Here is a 21,009-nt window from a genome sequence, read left to right as displayed (position 1 = left end):
ATTCATTTGTGCCAAATTTTGTATTCATAATCTTATATATTTCCTTAAAATTGCATAAGCATCAGGCCGTGCAAAGCCTAAATTCATCCCTGCATGCGCTGTTTCTGAACGGGAAGAACATTGAGGTGCATACTGCAGAATTGTAAGACTCTGTTGGGGTGCACTGTTAATATACTTAAAATTTAGATGGCGGTAATAAACAGGGAGTTCAGAGAGAAGAGGCTGTGAAGGAGTGGTGGTGATATTCTTAGGAATGCCAGCAATAATGAAGGATTCAAATGGGTTGCCACATGTATTCAGTGACTGCTCTCTATGGGTTTATCCTAGAATGATGCAAAGTGATATAATGCTCCCCTGCTTTCAAAGTGCCTACCATCTAGAGAGGCAGTGGATGGAAGGTACTCACTGTGAAGGTAGCATTTGATCAGGGTGTCAATGAATAAAAATGTAAAATAAATCCAAAGAACTAGGAAAAAATACCTTTAAGGAAAAACAATATATTTCTTTAATGGCTTTTTTTTGGGGGGGCGGGGGAGGAACTGTATGTTTTATTGTCATTTTAATAAGAGAAAGCTAGAAATTCAGAATACGGTAGTTGATTCTGCAATCATTAGAACCAGTAAAATACTAAGTGGAGCTTACAGATATGGCTCTTCCCATCCCAAAGAACCCCAGGTAACCTTGCGGTAATTTCTAAGGGCAGATTATAAGCTCTCCAGGGCAAGGAACTGTTTAGGAACTAAAACAGATCTTTACAGTCTTTCATTTATTCCATTTGTTAATTTTTAAAATAGTTCAACATAGTTAGGGTATTCTACTGTGTTCCCAATAGAGTAATGAGTGCCGAAGCAGAAAGAACCTTCTGTGGGATTGCAGGCTTTTGTGTCAGCACAAATTCAGATGAAAGCCTTTTCATATGTAGAGTAAGTTCCACTGAGCATTGGAAGAAAATAAGATTTCTCTTATTTTCTCTTAGGCTACTTTTGTTTTCTTTTACTTTCTACTCTTTCCCGGATTCTACTCACTGTCATTATGGCCCTTGAGTCTGCTGAGGTCAATGATTGATCCAATTATTTCTATAATTGTTTTTTTAGTACATGCTGCGTAGAGCAATCTCTGATGACCCTGTGGGGACATTAATGAGGAAAGCATGAACTGTACATTTTAGTAGCTGAGACAGAAAAGAGCAAAGTTTTTTTTTTTAAGTACTTATATTGAATGGTAATATGTGCTAAGGAAAGAAATATAATAAGGAGCATAGATCCAGCTTGTCAGACAATCGGGTTGCAAATTTAGAGGGGATGATCACGAATGACCTTACCAAGCAGGCCGAAACTGAGTGAAGTCCCGAAGGAGAGGAAAGAGTGAGCCAGAAGTTACTGACATTACAGGAGACAAATGAAAAGGGCAAAGGCCCAGAGCAAGACCATACCTGGTGTGTGCCAGGAACAGTAAGATTGCAAGGAGTCCAGTGTAGCTGCAGCTAGTGGGCATGTGCGGGCGGATGGTGGACGTTTGGTCAAAGTAGTCAAGGAGATAGAATCTTGTGAGCCACTGTAAGGACTTCAGCTTTTTTTTTATGTTTATTTGTTTATTTTGAGAGAGAAAGAGAGAGTACAAGAATGTGCAAGCAGGGGAAGAGAGAGAGAGAGAGAGAGAGAGAGAGAGAGAGAGAGAGAGAGAGAGAGAATCCCAAGCAGGCTCCATGCTGTCAACACAGAGCCCAACATGGGGTTCACAAACCAACGTGGGGCTCACAACACGGGGATATCACAAAACATGAGATCATGACCTGAGGTGAAACCAAGAGTCAGATGCTTAACTGACTGAGCTACCGAAGTGCCCCTAGGACTTCAGCTTCTCCTTGTGCGGGATGAGAAGCCACTAGGCTGACACACAAGCTGAATGACATTTTTATTCACATCATTTATTGTTTTTTCCTCAAATTTTTATTTAAATTCTAGTTAATTGGCATATAGTGTAATACTGTTTGCAGGAATAGAATTTAGTGATTCATCACTTACATATAACACCCAGTGCTCAACCCAAGTGCCCTCCTTAATACCCTAAATGACATTTAAATAGGAACACTCTGAGTGCCGTAACTAGAATTATTTGAAGGGGTGAAGGTCGGAAAGAAAAGGAGTTTAGTTAGGAAACTGAAGAAATAATCCAGGTATGAGATGCGGCTGTTACAACAAGGTGGGAATGGGGACATAATGATAAATTATTATATTACACTGTGCATATATCTGTATACACACATGCACAATACAACATGTGTGTTAAATTTCAGCTCAGTGAAAATGACCTCAATATGTTCATTAACGTGTATACATAGTATTCAGATTTAGTTAGCCAGAAGTCACTCCACCATATTTTTAAAACGTAAATCCCTACATAACAGTCCTACAGAGTAAAACATGAAAGAGACTGACTCTAGCCTGCCAAAGTGGGAGGGCCACAGGGGAAGGAAGGCGTAGACCCTCTCCAAATTTTATTATTGAAGCCTTTCCTCTTATGTCTTACATTATCAAACGCATTGAGTCCAAGTTCACTGTGACCTACCAGGCCTGTGGTAACATACCCCAACCTATGGGAACTCATGCTGGTCCATCCTTAACTCACATCTCTCAGCTCCCCACCCACCAGCCCCACTGGAATTCTCTAATCCTGGAGCCAGAGTTTTGTCTACTTTCCGTGATGGTCCTGCTCCTCCCTGGGAGATACCATGTCAGAAATCGTGATTGACATTGGTGACTCAGAATCTACTCCCCTCTGTGACACACACTAAACATCTGTCAACTTGATGTAATTAGTTTTATCATAATTAAATACATTTACTTATATTGATTTTACACTTTTAGGGTTTCATTATTAGGTTCTATGTATCTTAAATAGCAAAGAATCATGTGGGATGCAGGTATTCCTGAACTTAGAAGATGAATCAGGAGACCTGGCTTTTGAAACTGTCACTAAATACGATTTCTAAAGCTGGGGTTTCACATTTGTAAAAGTAAGGATAGTTACATTTACCCTACCTGTTTTACTGGAATGCTGTGAAGATAAAATGAGAAGAGGTGGGCAAAATAACTGTTAAAAAAAAAAAAAGTCTCATATTGATGCTATTAACACAAGTGAAATGGATCTAATTTTATTTCTTTTAAGCAAAAGGACTTCTTAGGGGCACCTGGGTGGCTTAGTCGGTTAAGTGTCTGACTCTTGATTTCAGCTCAGGTCATGATCTCATGGTTCATGAGATCAAGCCCCATGTCTGCTCTGTTTAGACACTGTGGAGCCTGCTTGGGATTCTCTCTCTCTCCCTCTCTCCCTGCCCCTCCCCTGCTTGTGCTGTCTCTCTCTCTCTCAAAATAAGTAAACTTTAAAAAAAAAATGACTTTTTATAATTAGCTGGTGTATGTATGAATGTCCTTTGTAATTCATATAGGATAGATTGCCATTGGTTTTTTATGGTTGTAATCATGTTTGCTTATGAAATAGGGGAACTAATTTCTCTACATGAATGTTAGCTGGAGAGAAAATAGTTGAGTTTTGTTTTACATCAGTTGGAAAATACTGCTGTTAAACTGTTGTCTTCTTAGGCAATTCTCATTTTTCAGTGGAAAAATCAATTATTGTAATATGTTATATAAAACTATATATCTATTGAGATTTCATTTTACATATTAAAAGTAATTGATAACTTTTGGAATGAAATTTTATCATCTAATGACATCTGTTATTTATCGAACACCCATCAAGCCAATGTAAATTATTTGCTAATTTTTCTTTGAGACATAAAAATTAGGATATTTGCACTTCTTATGAAGTAACACCTAATTCATTGTATTTCTTTAAGATTCTCTCAGGATGGATGATAAGATGGTTATTGATTCTTTTTTGTTTGAAATGGCTTCTTTATTTCTATCCTTTGGCTTCTCAAATGATGAAAGAATTTATACATTAAAAGTACACCATTTTAATTTTGATTATACCATTCATAATAATGATATAGTATCTTTGGCTCAAAAACAAGCAAAATACAAAAACTTAGTTAACTTTTTTGTGCACAGCAGTTGACCATGTTGCAATATTTCAAGCGATGAGTAGTTAGGTTATGATAAAAACTCCCTACTTCTTTGTCAAAAGAAATACTTTTTTCTTATACTATAGAATAAGTATATTTGCATTTACTTTTGTTTTTAAATTTTGATTGAGAGATTTCTTTTTAGAATTTTCCTTTCCAGAGTTATTTTTTTTATCTGATTTGAAGTTGCAATTCACTGATCACTGCAGTGATCACTGCACTGTTCTGTGCATTCTGTCAAATAATAATTTGAAATGGAATTTATTTTGTCCTTATATATGTATTCTCAGTGAAGATGAGGAGGAGGAGGATGATATTGTCACTGGTCCAGATAGTTCCTGTATTTATTAGGAAACACTTAACAAGAATAAAGTGATGATATTTTAGGTTAAAATGCATAAGTAGTGGGATACCTTTAAATAACATTCAGAAAAAGAAAGTACAGAATATATGAATATTAAAAAAGGTTAAGAACATAATTAAAGTTAATATCCTTAATAGTTCACTAGAGACACTTCAAGTAACAATTAAGGCAAGCACTTCTCTGGGGTGTGTGGGTGGCTCAGACAGTTAAGCGTCTGACTTCAGCTCAGGTCATGATCTTATGGTTTGTGAGCCCGAGCCCCATGTTGGGCTCTGTGCTGACACCTCAGAGCCTGGAGCCTGCTTCAGATTCTGGGTCTCCTCCTCTCTCTGCCCCTCCCTCACTTGTGCTCTGTCTCTTGAAAATAAATAAATGTTAAATTTTTTTTTTAAAAAGGCAAGTATTTCTCATGCACAACTGCATCATTTAGCCTAACTTCCTATGTCCATTCAATTAACTGTGTATCTATATAATCGTGAGTGCATTTTGGATTAGTCTGTTACTGTTAAGTGGTCATGGTATTTTTCAGGTTTGATGGTATTAATCTGTAATACCACTGAATTAGAGAGTCACTAGAAAACATCCACTCTGGGTGTTTTAACAGAATGAATTGGGAAATTAAGAAAAGTTTATAATATTATGAATTTCAATCTACTTTAAATGAGATGATGACATCACATACCTTTCTTTCATCGGATAGCTCCACATGTTACATGATTTTCTTGGGACCATTCAAATTTACTAATCTACCCATCCCCTTTTCCTACCTTGTTCAGCCACATTCTGTTTTAGTCAGTTTCAAATAATACATCTACTTCTAAACACCATAAATTGTAGCCGTGTAGTAACTGGCATCTGTACCAATCCTTCCAATACATTTTGGACTGCAATACTAGATTATTTTAATGATGGTTAGAGTGATTTGAAACAGAATCCTGTGATGATAACCTTCTTCACATTAGACCACAAATCATGGTTAATTATATTCCTCTTTACCTTAACTCTATTTAAAAGGCATGAATTTGCAAAGCCATACTGGAGTGCGAGAAGCACATTACTTTTTCCCGTAAATCAAATGTGATCAGTTCCAGTCTTCCCTTATTATTATCATTATTTGATATTTCCTGCCTCACAAGCCCTGGAAAAATCCCGATGAGGATGTTATATATTCAGAACACTGGGGGATTGGCCCCCTGTACATTGATCCACATCACGGAGAGAGCAGTTATCTGACCCAGCACACTTCGTTGACAGTGAGTGGCTCCTTTAACTGTTACGAAGTCTTCCTGAGAGTAGTTCTCCTAGGTTGAGCCACTGAATTCAAGGTCGACTTTGCTAAGGGTACTACACAAATTTTTTTCTTTGAGGTAATGCCATCTTCCCTGAACAATTTGAGCAAGCATAGTACCTTTACAAACTCCAACCACAATTGTTGGGGGCATCTCCTGTTTAGAACTGACTTTCTATCCCCATTTCTTTTACCCATCCAACATTCTTTTTTTTTTTTTTTTTTACCATTTAAAAAAAAATGTGATTATTAATCTTAACATGAGATCTACCCTCTTCACAGATTTTCACTTGTACACTGTAGTATTTTTATCTACAGGCACAGTATTGCTTATCAGATATCTAAAACTTGTCTTCCATAACTGAAATTTTATACAAGAGACACCCCGTTTCTCCCTCCCCTAAACCCTGGCAACCGCCATTCTAACTCTTCGCTTTTATGAGTTTGACTGTTTTAGATTTCTCATGTAAATGGAATCCTGCAGTATTTGTCCTTCTGTGACTGGATTATTTATTTCTCTTAGCATAATGTCATCATGGTTCACCCATGGTGTGTCATACTGTAGGATTTCTTCCTTTTTAAAGGCTGAATAGCCGTTTATGTCAATGGATATTTAGGTTATTTCTACATTTTGACTGTTGTGTATGCAACTATAATGAGTGTGGGAGTGCTATTATCTCTTTGAGATCCTGTTATTAATTATTTTGAATAAATACCAAGAAATGGGAATGGCTAGATCATGCATTATTCTATTTTTAATTTTTAGAAAACATCATACTGTTTTTCATAATGCCTGCACCATTTTGTTTTCCAACCAACAGAGTACAAGGATTCTAATTTCTCCATCCCTTTACCAACACTTACTTTTTTTCTTTCTTCCTTCTTTTCTTTCTTTCTCTCCTTCTTTCTTTCTTCCTTTCTTTCTTTTCTTTCTTTAATAATGTCCATTCTAACAGGTGTGAGATGATACCACATTGTGGTTTTGATTTGAATTTCCCTGATAATTAGTGACGTTGGGTAAACCTTCCCATTCTTTTCCCTTCTGGTAGTGTTCAAATAATTTCTCATCAGTGTGCTCCTTTAAGTGTGATATTGGCTTATTTTCTGGGAGTGGAGTGGAGAAAAGAGATGAGTCGGTCAGCCTTTTGTTCGTTCCAAGTTGATATTGTTTATCCACCATAAATGGTGTATTCTACAAAAACTTTGTTCAACAATGTCTTCATTTTCTGCACATCCAACTCTTCAAATAACATTGTCATATACATAATTAAAACCATGTTTAAATTATCTTTTTATTATAATGAAAAAGGCATTATAAATAATATGTGTTCTTTGTGCTAGGTTTTACATATTTGAACACCATTTATATTTAGTGGGCTATGAGATAGGTTTAGTTGGCGTAAACCGAATTAGATCTTCTAATTGCTGATACTAGCATTCACCTAAGAGATAGACGGAAGTCATACTTCTGCACTACCGTCAACTAACTGTAATATTAGAAAAGCCACGCCACCTCATGTTTCACCGAATTCTAATGTATTCTGTAAGAGACAAAAACTAGCTCATCCACAAGGATATTGCTTGCTTTATAACGTTGAGTCTATAAAATAGTTGTGACCTGCTTACAACACTGTTTATCTGTGTGATTCTTTTCCAGTGACCTTTTTATTGTTGACCATTAATATGGCAAATTATGTGATAATCTACTTCGTAATTATTATTTTTTTTTATGATTGACACTAAATCTGTTTTAGATCTGTGATTGTAGAAGCCATGGATTTTAAATAACTCGAGGTACTCAGCCTAGAAAACGAGAGTGGGTAAGCCCAGACAGTTTAACTGTAGTCTTTGATGTTTCTTAGATGTTTTCTTCTGTTTACACTGTTATGAGGATTTTTTATTTTGAAAATTAATTTCATTCAAGAACTTATATATTCAAGACATATTTTGCTTATTTTAATTGCTTATTATTCATAAAAAATGTGAATGACAGAAGAAACATGGAAAACGAATTGCTTGACCATACTCCAAATTAATGACAGTTTTAAATAAGATAATTCAACTTCTTTAATTATGAGCTATTTAAAAATATAGCTAAGCTATATAACATTAGCCAAAAAACTCCTATAAATAGTATTATCATAGCATCTACTTTTGCTTCCCAATCTGCTTCATTTATGTTGGGCTTGTTGTTAACGCAATATAAAATCTACAATAGTTTAAAGCAAAATATTAGAAGTTACCCCAAACCTCCTATATATGTATGTTTAATACTACTAAAATTTGGAAGAATGTGTATTTATAAAATTTACATTAAATATTCTAATGAGTTTAATTCTATTATCTCTATACCGTGAAGAGAGGAAATTGTGATCTATCACATTTTTTAAAATGTATAGTTTATTAGAGTTAAATTTTTGGTATTTTAGATTGAAAACAGCTTTGAGTTTGAATGGTGTTAGCTCTAGGTACGTTGTTTGGCATGTAAGTTTAAACCAAAAATTAGGTTCAGACTACAAATTGAATGTTCCAACCCCTGAGTTAACCAATCCAGAACCAAAGGTAGCAAATGCCCAGAGAAGACAAACTAGATAGGGTAATGCCATGGGGGCCCTAGGGAGCCAACACCAGCCTAAAGAAACAGAACTGGGTGCCTGGGTGGCTCAGTCAGTTAAGCGTTCAACTTCAGCTCAGGTCATGATCTCGCGGCTCATGAGTTCGAGCCCCGCATCAGGCTCTGTGCTGACAGCTCAGAGCTTAGAGCCTGCTGTGGATTCTGTGACTCCCTCTCTCTCTCTGCCCCTCCTCTGCTCATGCTCTGTCTCTCAAAAAATAAATAAATGTTAAAAAAATTTTTTTAAAGAAACTGAGAACAGCCACAATGGGCAGTGAGAGGAAATGTGGGGAATGCAGAAGAGAAAAATTAGATGACATGATTGCTGTGCTTTAAAGTCTTAACGTATATAGAGGGAAAAGTTGTAAATAAGGACAAATAATGAAAAACAATGTGGAAATTTCAGGATCCAAAATGTTTGTTAAAATCTCCACATACAGGGGTGCCTGGGCAGCTCAGTCAGTTAAGTGTCCAACTTTTGGTTTCAGCTCAGGTCATGATCTTATGTTTCGTGAGATCCAGCACCAGAGTGGGGTTCTGCGCTGACAGAAAAAAATCTTTAAAAGAAAAATCTTGGGGCGCCTGGGTGGCGCAGTCGGCTAAGCGTCCGACTTCAGCCAGGTCACGATCTCGCGGTCCGTGAGTTCGAGCCCCGCGTCGGGCTCTGGGCTGATGGCTCAGAGCCTGGAGCCTGTTTCCGATTCTGTGTCTCCCTCTCTCTCTACCCCTCCCCCGTTCATGCTCTGTCTCTCTCTGTCCCAAAAATAAATAAACGTTAAAAAAAAAAAAAAAAAAAGAAAAATCTTCATATAAAGCTCCAGCTCAAAAATTACATTTTCATAAATTGTAAACAAGCAGGGGTTTTGTTGTTGTTGTTGTTCATTTGTTTTTCATTGTGCCACAAAGTATTTTCCCCTTCATAGAGTATGAGTAAATTAAAACAGTGATCTAGCAATATAATCTCCCTGAAGGAAGCCAATATGGCGAATTAACCAGTTTGCTGAAGGTCACAGCCTTCGTATTGTGTTTGGAGATTTCCAAATTTGATTATGGAGAACAGAAGATATCAATGGTCAACTACCAGCAACATGTTGGTTTACAAAACACATTTTTGATGTGTTTACAAAACACATTGTTTCTGAGAATAATACATATTAAAACATGGGAAGATTTTAATTTGTTCATGCTAAGTATCAAACACACACACTTTGTTGCATTTGAAAGCATTATTAAATTATGACTTTTTAAAAATGCAAAATTTTATTGTAGTCTTTTTTAGAAACTCAGATTACATTCTCAATAAAATAAGATTCAGATCATGTTTCTTTTAATGTAGCTCTTTCTTTTAATGTAGCAATGTCCTCATTAATGGAAATTGTCGCAAAGCCTTCTTCAAGCCACGAGGTCATTTTAAACTCAACTCATTCAGGTAGACCAGAGAAACAAGGTCCCTACAAGCATCGAAGGATACTTCTAGAATGGGGACTGGAGAGTGAGGAGGGGTAAAACAGGCAGATAGAGATTGCTTCCATGAAAGTAGCCCCATGTTTATACATTTTATGTACTGAGGCTCTCTTTTAAGTTATGATGAAACCATGTGTTACAAGAGTTTTGTCAATGACAAAAATGGCAACATTATTATGAGATTAGCTATTCAAGAAGATACTTTTTAACCTGAAGATTTATGAATGTAGATGACTTTTCACAGGAAAATACATCTGGGTTTTTAATGTCTTATCATAGTGGAGACAGTGTCCTTTGTTCTGTAAATAAGCAGAACTCCATTCAAATACTATTTTTTCCCTTTTTTCTCTTTACCAAAGAAACCCTTCATCTACTCTATTTTTCCTTCCTGAGTTTCCTCTCTTCCACCTTTTTTTTTTCTTTCTTTCCCTTCATGTTAATGTATAAAGTGGTTAAAGTTGTAAAATATTTAAAAAGTAACTTTATAAAAGAATAAAATACATCTATCTATTTATTTCTCTGTATCTCTGTTTCTGTGTATTAATACTGCCTAACTTGAAGATGAATGAATAATTAGTATAGCTGATGTGGACAATATATAGGACCCCGGGAGCTCAACTTGCAGGATTTGTTTACCATTTAGAAAGCCAGGGCCAACAAACATTTCAGCTGAGTTTTTGCTGCTGTTGCTAGTTTATAAAGGATTTTTGAGAGCAAATGTTCAGATTTAAGAAATTAATCTATAGTCATGGTTAATAATATCAGTGGAGAAAATGTACAAAGCAATCAATTTTGATTAATTTATCATATACATGTAGTTTTAAATTAGGTTTTGGTTTTATTTTGTTCTGTTCTGTTACCCCAGTGGTATTAATTCTCATTCCATAGCACACCGGCCTCACTGGTTCATGTAAGTGTCCCGTATATGAGTGTGTGTGTGGTTTTGTGTTTGTTCATTTATTAACTCATTCATTTTCTTTCATCTCATTTTCTTTTTCCATTCCCTTCTTCTGTTCACGAGCAACTATTATAATTTCTGATACTTCTGATATCTTTGTAAAATATATAATGTTAATTGGTACAAATGTCATTTTAATGTAAATAAAGCATCATTGCCCTATAAACCAGATCGTGTTTCTCACTTGCTTTTACTTGGCAAATGGCTTTAAGATGGATCCACCTTTCGGTGTTAATGCCTGTTACGGCCTTTTTCCTGCACCCTCTGCCAAGGGTTTCCATCTTGAGCATTTACTGTGCTCTCATTGTCCATTTCTCCTGATACTGCCCCCTCCTACAAATAGACACACAAGAAGATTTCTGGGTCACAGAGTGTACATGTGTATAATTTAATGATGTTCTGCCACATTGCCCTCCAGAGGGATGCACTTATCCATTCCCATTAAAATAATTACATGTTTGTACATTGTAATCACGCAGTTGTTTTCTTTTCATCTGATGTAGAATGAGGGTGAAGCTGAACAAGCATCCAGCAAGTATAATCTCCCTTGGAGTCAGGGTCCCCTAATCCTACATCTTGGTCAACACATGGCATTTTCTGGATTTTAAACTTTTTGCAATGTGATGAGAGCTAAGTAGTACCTCATCATTGCTTTAATTCGTACTTTCTAATCACTGATGAGTCTGGGGTCTATTTTGTATATACTTATGACACTTTTAAAATTCTTTCTCTGTACTCTTAAAAACTGAGAACAAACTGAGGGTTAATGGGGGGGTGGGAGGGAGGGGAGGATGGGTGATGGGTATTGAGGAGGGCACCTGTTGGGATGAGCACTGGGTGTTGTATGGAAACCAATTTGACAATAAATTTCATATATTCAAAAATAAAATAAAATTCTTTCTCTGTGAATTATCTTAATTTTACTAACTGCCAAGATATTTCTGTTGTCTTTCTAGTAGAGTATCATCTTTATGAATTTTTATGGCAACATCAAATATTAGCTATAAGGTGGTAATCATCACATAAGTGACTGTGGAGTGCCTGCTGCATGCTAAGTGCTAAAAAAAATAGTTGGGGAAAAAAAGTCATCGGGTTTTGTGTGATACACATTTGGATATACCTCTGAGATTTCAACTGTTAACTCAATAAATTTAATCCATAAGATGTTTGTGATGTAATGTTAAATATTAAATATGGACAGAAATAACATACATGAAATCCTATACTACAAAGAATAGTATATAATAGTTTTAGGAGCATATAAAGTTAAGTAATCCCAGAAGTTATAAAAACACATAGTTGAGAAAGTTTTATGTTGATTGATTTTCTTTAATTTTTAATTTTTTTTAAATGTATTATCTTTTTTTTGTTTTTAATAACATGTTTAGTGTAAGATTTTGAGCAGCAAATTCTGTCATGAACTATTGCACATTTAATAAAAATTCAAATTATCTTAGTTTTCCTGTTAAGATTTATTAGTATAAGTACTTTCTAGGGATATAATCGAAACATCACCTGGACAGTCTAAAAGTTGAACAGTTCATTAACATACATGTTGATATAATTTAAAATAAAGAAAACATAAATACTCATAATGCTAAATAATAGATATAACCATTCATATATACACTGTCTTCCAGGAATTATTTCTAAAACAAAGTCAATAAAAAGTTTTCTTAAGATTGGCTATGCTTTGGGGCGCCTGGGTGTCTCAGTCGGCTGAGCGTCCGACTTCAGCTCAGGTCATGATCTCGCGGTTTGTGAGTTCGAGCCCCGCGTCGGGCTCTGTGCTGACAGCTCAGAGCCTGGAGCCTGCTTCAGATTCTGTGTGTGTGTGTGTGTGTGTGTGTGTGTGTGTGTGTGTGTCTGCCCCTCCCCCACTTGTGCTCTGTCTCTCTATCAAAAATAAATAAAATGTAATTTTTTTTTTTTTTAAAGATTGGCTATGCTTCCATTCAAGTCAATTAAGTGATAAAATACTACTTTAGTGAACCTCCGTATAGCCTGGTCATATTCAACAAATTTTTACCTGCATTTTAAAATAGTTTGTAGGATTCTTCATTTAACACTTTCCAGAACATTGTATTTGAAATCATACCATACTCAATTCTCACAACTATTAGAACCTTGTTATGAATTAATAAGGAGTGATTGGTTATATTCACATGGTTATTTTAGTATGGTTCTTGTAGGATTTTAGAGAGTTGGAGAGGCAATGGATAAGGAAGGTATTACTAAATGATGGCATTCCCTGTAGCATCTGATGCTCACCATTGGAACCAAGAATAAAAAGTTTAAAGTGCTGGCAAAATCTTTTGAAACGCAGTCCTGCACCAGCTCTGATGGGAAACTGAATGAAGAGAAAAGAAGTTCAGCTGGTATACCACGGGAACAGAACAGATCGTGTAGCTTATGACCTCATGTGTATATTATAGGCCAGATTTCCAGTTATCTGTATATTTTTATCTGTATATTTTTCTCAGCAATTGTATTAACGACCCTAACTAGCTTTCCTGTTTTAATACTAGAAGCATTTTAAATTTCATTGGATAATCATGCTTTGTAAATTTGCCCCTTTGTTTTGAGAGGTGAAAAATGAGCAAATTAATCAAGAGAAGAGGCATGAAGATTAAACAGCTACTTCTTTTCATAGAATCTTCTCTTGCCGAAAAGTGACAATGCAATTATAACACTATAATTTGTTTCAATTCAAGATGGTCTCTACATAAATATACTCTTTATCATGACTTTTAGAAGAGTGGGTTTTTCAGTGTGCTCTTCCTTTTGCTGTGCTAAATTTTTCTTTAGTGGTATCATCATTGTCTTTTCTGTAATTTTCTCATTTTATATGTACAACAGCCTGGGATTATTGAATTAAAACCTAAGGCCCGTCTGAAGGTAAAGTCTTCTTTGGAGTAAGTTATAGAAAAGCCATTTTTGTTGTGTTATTGTGGACGTTTTTATGGACTTATTTTGCCGTTTCACTGTAGTAAAAGTATTTCCCTTACTTGTTTACAACTGGCAATATGCTTTCCAATGTATATCAAAATCATTAAAACTTTTGAAGACTTAATTATGCTCTGTTTGGAATTTTCCACGGAAGGCACTGGTGAGCAGTAGGGACTTTCACATAGACCTCTCTGAAGCTCATTGAAAACCTAATTATTCAACAAGTATTTCTGTTTATTTAAATAAAGCCTAGTTAGGGCAGACGATATTTTCTTAGGTAAAGCTGGTAGCATTCACAAATTTGGGGGCACTATGACTTTGGATAGTCTCATCTAATTTATATCCATTTCCCATAGCTACGTAGTAGAGCCAGGTGATTCTTGCCAAATATGCCCCCCTAGATTATTTTGACAGCTCATATAAAATAGATGAAAGACATGGAATTTAAAATGTTGAAGTATGATGTTACTACTTTTTTTAAGCGAAAATTATCTTTCTAGATAGGAAACACGAAATGCCCTGTAATTAGTCCAGCAACATAATCGATGCGATCCAGTGCAAAAAGAAAACGCAGAGCTCTTTCTTGAAACGTTATTAAGAGTTTCGAAATGACAACAGCGAAGCATTAAATCAAGCGTGGGCCCTTCTGAGCACAGGGCCGTGTGCTTCTACACAGGCCACACCCCTCCTCCCGCTTCCCCCGTCCCCCTCCCCCTCCCCCACCCATGAAGCCGGTTTGTCTGTAACATGCCTGCCGATTGTACTCAGGAACACCTTACATGCAGTGAAGAAAAAGAAAAACATACCCCGCGGAAATCTGTATTATCTGAGCAAACTTGAAGCAGTACAAATTTCTCAAGGAGAGCCTCAAAACAAACTACTAATCACTTTTTTTCCCCTCTCCCACCCATTCCATGATGGAATATGGAAGTTTATACTCTTCTAGATACTTGTTCCCCATGGAGAAATTATATTGCTGCTTGTGATGTTTTTTTTTTTTTTTTCCTACACAAGATTGGCCTGAGCAATATATATTCAATGATGTTTTCTTTCTGAAAGCAGTGTGAACATAATGCATGTGTTTGGTAATGTTTAATAGATTTCAGACGCAACATTTTGCATGTTATGTTACACAGGTCTAATGTGTTCTGGTAAATGATGAAATCAAACTACATGCGGTTGTGGTATTACTGTTCAAAGAACTTTGAACTGATGGTCTCTGAAATGGTGTGCTGAGTTGGTTTTTAAATGCAGAGCCCTGTGTGTCTTCTCTGCCCTGTGGACCCAGACTAGAAATACGACACATTTTTTTTTTATACTTGAATTTGTCTTTTTAGGGATGCAAGTGTTGGAATGGAATGGAATTCCTTTAAGTTCTAAAACATATGAAGAAGTGCAGAGTATCATTGGTCAGCAAAGTGGGGAAGCAGAAATATGTGTAAGACTGTGAGTTTTTCCCCATCTTTTTGTTTCCATTTTTTTGGCTATTCATGGCTCTTTTAATTTAAAATTGTTAAGGTGGAACCTTTGCCAGTCAGCAAGATTTTCAGTAATTAGAACATAAAGTGAATACAAGTTTTTATAGATTTCTTGTGTTCAGAATCAAAATCTAAAGCATAGTAAGAATTCAGCTGATTTTGTTTCTGATATTGTCAGTAGCTGTCCCCTTTCATGCTTTTATTGAAACATGCTTCATTTAAACGAAAGCCTAAACCCATTTAGGTTTCCTGTGTGTGTATAGTATTTCAAAATGAGCTTATGTTTAATCCATAAAGATTTCACCTTAAATAATCATTTTTATCAGCTGACTTTTAACAGCATTGCAAGTATATATTTGGTTAGAAGGGTGAGCATGCTTGGAAATTGCTTTATATCATTAACCACTTCTCATTTACCTACTAAAAAAAAAAAAAACAAAACTCAGGGTAGTTGGAAAAGAGGGACTTTTGTCTCAGGTTTCCTCAACTTCTTTCTCAATTTCTTTGTTTTAATTTTTAGGGACCTCAATATGCTATCAGACTCTGAAAATCCTCAGCACCTGGAGCTTCATGAGCCACCGAAAGCTGGTAGGTGAAAGTAATCTGCTTTCAACTGTGGGTAAAGGCGTCGATGTAAATGGAAACATCGTTGTAGAGGCAGGTGTAGCTCTAGATGAGGATGTGAGCATAGATACTGCGTAGGCAAAAATGTACTTCTAGGCTAATCAATGTTTATTTATGTAATTGTAAACAAAACCAAAGCATTGCAGCTACGTTTTTAGCCTTCTAGGGAAACACGTATTTGTGTATTAGACCCATTAAAGAAATTCATACAGAATTCTGGCTATGTGAGTTCACATTTTGAATTCTTTAAAAATAAATTCATCCCTTCAAAGGAATCCACGGAGCCATTTATTTGCAGTTTTAGGTTATTTTTAGACAATACTCGATTCCTTTTAGCCTAGGATTATGGGGCACTTATTCTTGAACCTTTTGATTGCTGTTAATGGTGAATAAAAAAAAATCAACATTTAATTTCATAAGTACATGATGAAATAGATTTAACTCTATTAGCAAACAACTATAGTCTTATAAATGTTGATCAGCTGTAGCATGAACACTTGTTTCATTAATTGTAGCATGATCACTTGTTTCTTCGTTTAACAAATATTTATTGAAAATTTTCTATGCTGCAGCTAGCATTTTAAGAGTCTGGGTTACTGCACTAAAGAACAGACCGTGGCTTGTAGAAATTTTCATACATCTGTGAATGTACGTTACCTTGTCACCTAGAACCCAAGTAAGTTCCATGGTGTTAAGTGCCTATGAACCTGAGAAATACATAGCCATTTCTTTTTGTTGTAGTGGAGAAAGCAAAATCCCCAGGGGTTGATCCTAAGCAGTTGGCAGCAGAGCTCCAGAAGGTCTCATTACAGCAGTCACCACTGGTTCTGTCGTCCGTTGTTGAGAAAGGATCTCACGTTCATTCAGGGCCAACATCAGCAGGATCCAGTTCCGTCCCCAGCCCTGGGCAACCGGGGTCACCCTCAGTGAGCAAAAAGAAACACGGCAGCAGCAAGGTGAGAATTGTTCAGTATGACCTCTAAGTTACTTGTTTTCTAGCTCCTTATTCAGACGAGGACAAAGGAAAGACGATATCGTTTTCTTGTGATTTTTCATTTCCTAATGATCTCTTGGTTCAAAAAATTGCCATTTCTGAATATATGACCAAGCAAAATGTTCATGAAGATGATGTGTTTTTATATTTCTTAAAATATTTTAGCAGTTATTATTATGAGGAACTTGAAAAGTGTGTCTAATGCTCCCTATTTCCTGGTTCTTTTTCTGTATAGTGGTTGCATCAATTTGAGCCTCTTTGTGTATGAAACATTAGCTTTGCATCTTTTTGGAAATAAGTTACACATTAAATTGGGTTTGATAATCTAAATAAAAGGTAAAAAGGACACAGAGATAAAGAGAATTTAGGACAATAAGAAATAAACAAAACCAGTAATATAGAATTGGCCATTTTGAATTGTATCCCTATTTCCTTACTAATAATTTTCCCTTTTTGCAAGTCTTCATTTGTAATAATGTTTCTAACATTATAATTTCCAAGATACTAGTGAATTAAAAAAAAAACATAGAATTCATGTTTTGAACCTTAGAAAAGTGGATGAAAATGTAGACAGTTTGTAACTTTTCCCTCATAGATTCATTCATAATGAAGAAATTCTTATTATGTTAAAAATATGTTTGACACCTGAGTGTGGTTTTGATTTGTATTTCCCTGATAAGGAGCGACGCTGAGCATCTTTCATGTGCCTGTTGGCCATCTGGATGTCTTCTTTAGAGAAGTGTCTATTCATGTTTTCTGCCCATTTCTTATCACACTCACGCCAGTCAGAGTGGCCAAAATGAACAAATCAGGAGACTATAGATGCTGGAGAGGATGTGGAGAAACGGGAACCCTCTTGCACTGTTGGTGGGAATGCAAATTGGTGCAGCCGCTCTGGAAAGCAGTGTGGAGGTTCCTCAGAAAATTAAAAATAGACCTACCCTATGACCCAGCAATAGCACTGCTAGGAATTTATCCAAGGGATACAGGAGTACTGATGCATAGGGGCACTTGTACCCCAATGTTCATAGCAACACTCTCAACAATAGCCAAATTATGGAAAGAGCCTAAATGTCCATCAACTGATGAATGGATAAAGAAATTGTGGTATATATACACAATGGAATACTACGTGGCAATGAGAAAAAATGAAATATGGCCTTTTGTAGCAACGTGGATGGAACTGGAGAGTGTAATGCTAAGTGAAATAAGCCATACAGAGAAAGATAGATACCATATGGTTTCACTCTTATGTGGATCCTGAGAGACTTAACGGGAACCCATGGGGAAGGGGAAGGAAAAAAAAAAAAAGAGGTTAGAGTGGGAGAGAGCCAAAGCATAAGAGACTGTTAAAAACTGAGAACAAACTGAGGGTTGATGGGGGGTGGGAGGGAGGGGAGGGTGGGTGATGGGTATTGAAGAGGGCACCTTTTGGGATGAGCACTGGGTGTTGTATGGAAACCAATTTGTCAATAAATTTCATATATAAAAAATAAAAAAAAATATGTTTGACAAAGTTTTCTTTTATTTAAACATAAATGAAGATTTCTCTTTACTTGGTAAGATGCCTGGGAGGGACAGGCTATGCTTGGGTAAACTGACTGGACTTCAGAAAACAAAGTTTGTTTCACCAAGTATAAAAACACAGCAGATGTCCCCCCAAATCCCTTTTATTCAGAAAGAAACAACAAAGGTAGGATGATCTTAATCATTGCATCACAGGACGGTGTGTCCCAAAATACATATATAGCAGGCCTCACAAAGAACAATTTCAAGAATGGTTAGATTCAATTTCAATACAAATTTTAACACAATTATAATTTATCACATACAGTTAGGTGTTAGTTTTCAAGAATTACCTCATGGAGGCTCCCTGTCTTCTTAGTTACAGACCGATATTTCTCATTCCTATCTCAGTATCTCCAGGTAGGACACAAGAAATGAGAAAGTCGGCTTGCAAAGTTTCCACACCGAGGACATTATAGTTCTACAAGTTTCTCATCCTAATTTTTTTTTCAGCACCTGACATCACCATCCTCCCAGGAAATTAAGTAAAAATTTGAGACCTTCATTTTCTCTTATTTTCTCTTCATTCACAATGTCTGATTAGTCATTGATCTTATCCTCAGAATTCTGATTTTCTATTAAGTCTCTAGTAAGTTTTCTGCCTTCTCTGACCCACCAGTTTCTTTAGCAAAGCATTATTTCTTTTTCCACATTATTGCACTCATTACTTGCAACTCCACTCACCGTTCTCTCTTCATTCTCAAACTACCCTCCAGCTGATCTGTGGCAACAGTGACCTGATTGGGTCACTAACCTGTTTAAAATGTATCCCTGCTACCTAGAATCTTGACAGCCTCACCTGTGCCTAGGACCCTATCCTACTCAGTCTAAAAGGGCTTTTCCTTGGGAGATTATCACAGTAAGCATAACGTTCAGTCTTTACAATTGCCTTGCTAATAAATACTCTGTAATATTAGAGTTGCCAGCTCATTCCTACTTTCCACAGACATTTTTTTGGATAGCTCCTCAGTGTCCAATGAAATAAGAGCAACAGGAAGCCTTCATCCATGAAATCTATCCATATTCCAATCCTGCCTTAAAATCAGAAGATATCCATTCTTCCTTTTCTCCTCCCTCCGAAGTGCCCCATACTTTATGTATGTATCTTTATGTATGCATTTTGTATCTTGATTGTAGCTACTAGTTTTCTTATTTTATCCTCCCAATTAGGCTGCAAGTTCCCTCAGAACCAAAAACCACTTCTTTTTTTTTTTTTTATGCTTTTTAAGCACATAGTGGAGGGGCTTACACAGAACAATAATAAAATAAATAAGTAAATATTGTGAACTATGTCATCACTGGCACTTGTCATATATTCTTCAGAATATTTACAGAATTATAGTTTTAACTTTTTTGTGTTTTCATTAGGTATGAGACTAGGTATTAAATTATAAAATATTAGTGTAAGAAATGTATTAAGACTAAATATTTAAATATAGTTGGCATAATTATATACTTAGATATTTAGAACACCGTCTAGTAAATATTCTAAATGATTATTCATAAGTAATTATTAATTGGTAATAATGCTCTAAATGGTTTCTTCTGAGTAAATGTAAGTAAAATATGCATCTAAATTATTTAAATATGTTTGTTATATAAGCTATGTATATGACTTTATCAAATTGTTATTTTGCTTAAGCTATTTCACTATGAATTTTTATCTCCAAAATTTTTATTTTATCACCTCAAGCTGTTTTGTGTCTGACATTTTAATCAAACCTTCTTCAGTTTATCTTTGAAGTTTGAATGCTTTCTTGAAAGTCATGTTATAAACAATGATTCAATTAAGTACTCCTTAGTTTTGGGGCACCTGGGTGGCTCAGTGGTTGAGCGTCCGACTTCAGCTCAGGTCATGATCTCGTGGACGATGGGTTTGAGCCCCATGTCAGGCTCTGTGCTGACAGCTCAGAGCCTGGAGCCTGCTTCTGATTCTGTGTCTCCCTCTCTCTCTGCCCCTCCCCTGTTCATGCTCTGTCTCTCTCTGTCTCAAAAATAAGTAAACATTAAAAAAAATTAAAATAAATGAATAAAATAAAGTACTCATTAGTTTTAAATGTTCTTATGAAATAGGTCATTGATCTCCCAAACCTTACTGGTCAGAGCGCCCTTAACATCTCACTAGTTTTTTTCATGGGTCTCTTATGCCCAAAGATATACCTAAAACAGTTTTATTTATTATATACTTATTTGTATTATGTCCTAATATCTGAGTAACCATTGGAAAAAATAATATATATAAAATGAAATAAAAATAATGCATTTGTTTCATTACACATCTTTAGGGTATTGTGCAGCTCATGGACATTGTACAACTATTCAAACTGTGAAATCAGACTGCACACTACCAAAGTGATTGCCTGTTCCACACTTGTATCACTGATTTCCATGAAGAACATTTTTTAATCACTGTAATCATTAAAAACAGCCTCAGAAAGATATGGCATCCTTTAAAGGAAAGTAGCTAGCTCTAATCTAGAAATGTCACTACCTGGAGCTGGTAGTTTGCTCCGTATCCCACAGATACTGATCTCTTTCCTTCCATAATTTAAAATATCCCTTGGAAACCAATTTGTCAATAAATTTCATATATATATAAAAAAAAAAAGAATAAAAAAAAAGT

At 35.8% G+C, this 21,009-nt stretch overlaps 1 protein-coding gene across 1 annotated transcript in view; it reads left to right on the top strand.

Moving 5' to 3' along the window:
• PCLO (piccolo presynaptic cytomatrix protein) overlaps positions 1 to 21,009 on the top strand; it is a 421,831-nt gene that overhangs the window by 309,127 nt on the left and 91,695 nt on the right. The window contains 3 exon segments of the mRNA XM_030307861.1: positions 15,062 to 15,170; positions 15,723 to 15,790; positions 16,568 to 16,782. Of these exon segments, the coding sequence (XP_030163721.1) occupies positions 15,062 to 15,170; positions 15,723 to 15,790; positions 16,568 to 16,782 (392 nt within the window).

This window comes from Lynx canadensis, chromosome A2 (assembly GCF_007474595.2).
Source record: "Lynx canadensis isolate LIC74 chromosome A2, mLynCan4.pri.v2, whole genome shotgun sequence".
NCBI lineage: Eukaryota > Metazoa > Chordata > Mammalia > Carnivora > Felidae > Lynx > Lynx canadensis.
Note: the sequence above shows the minus strand (reverse complement) of the source record. Positions and strands in the feature narration are given on the sequence as shown.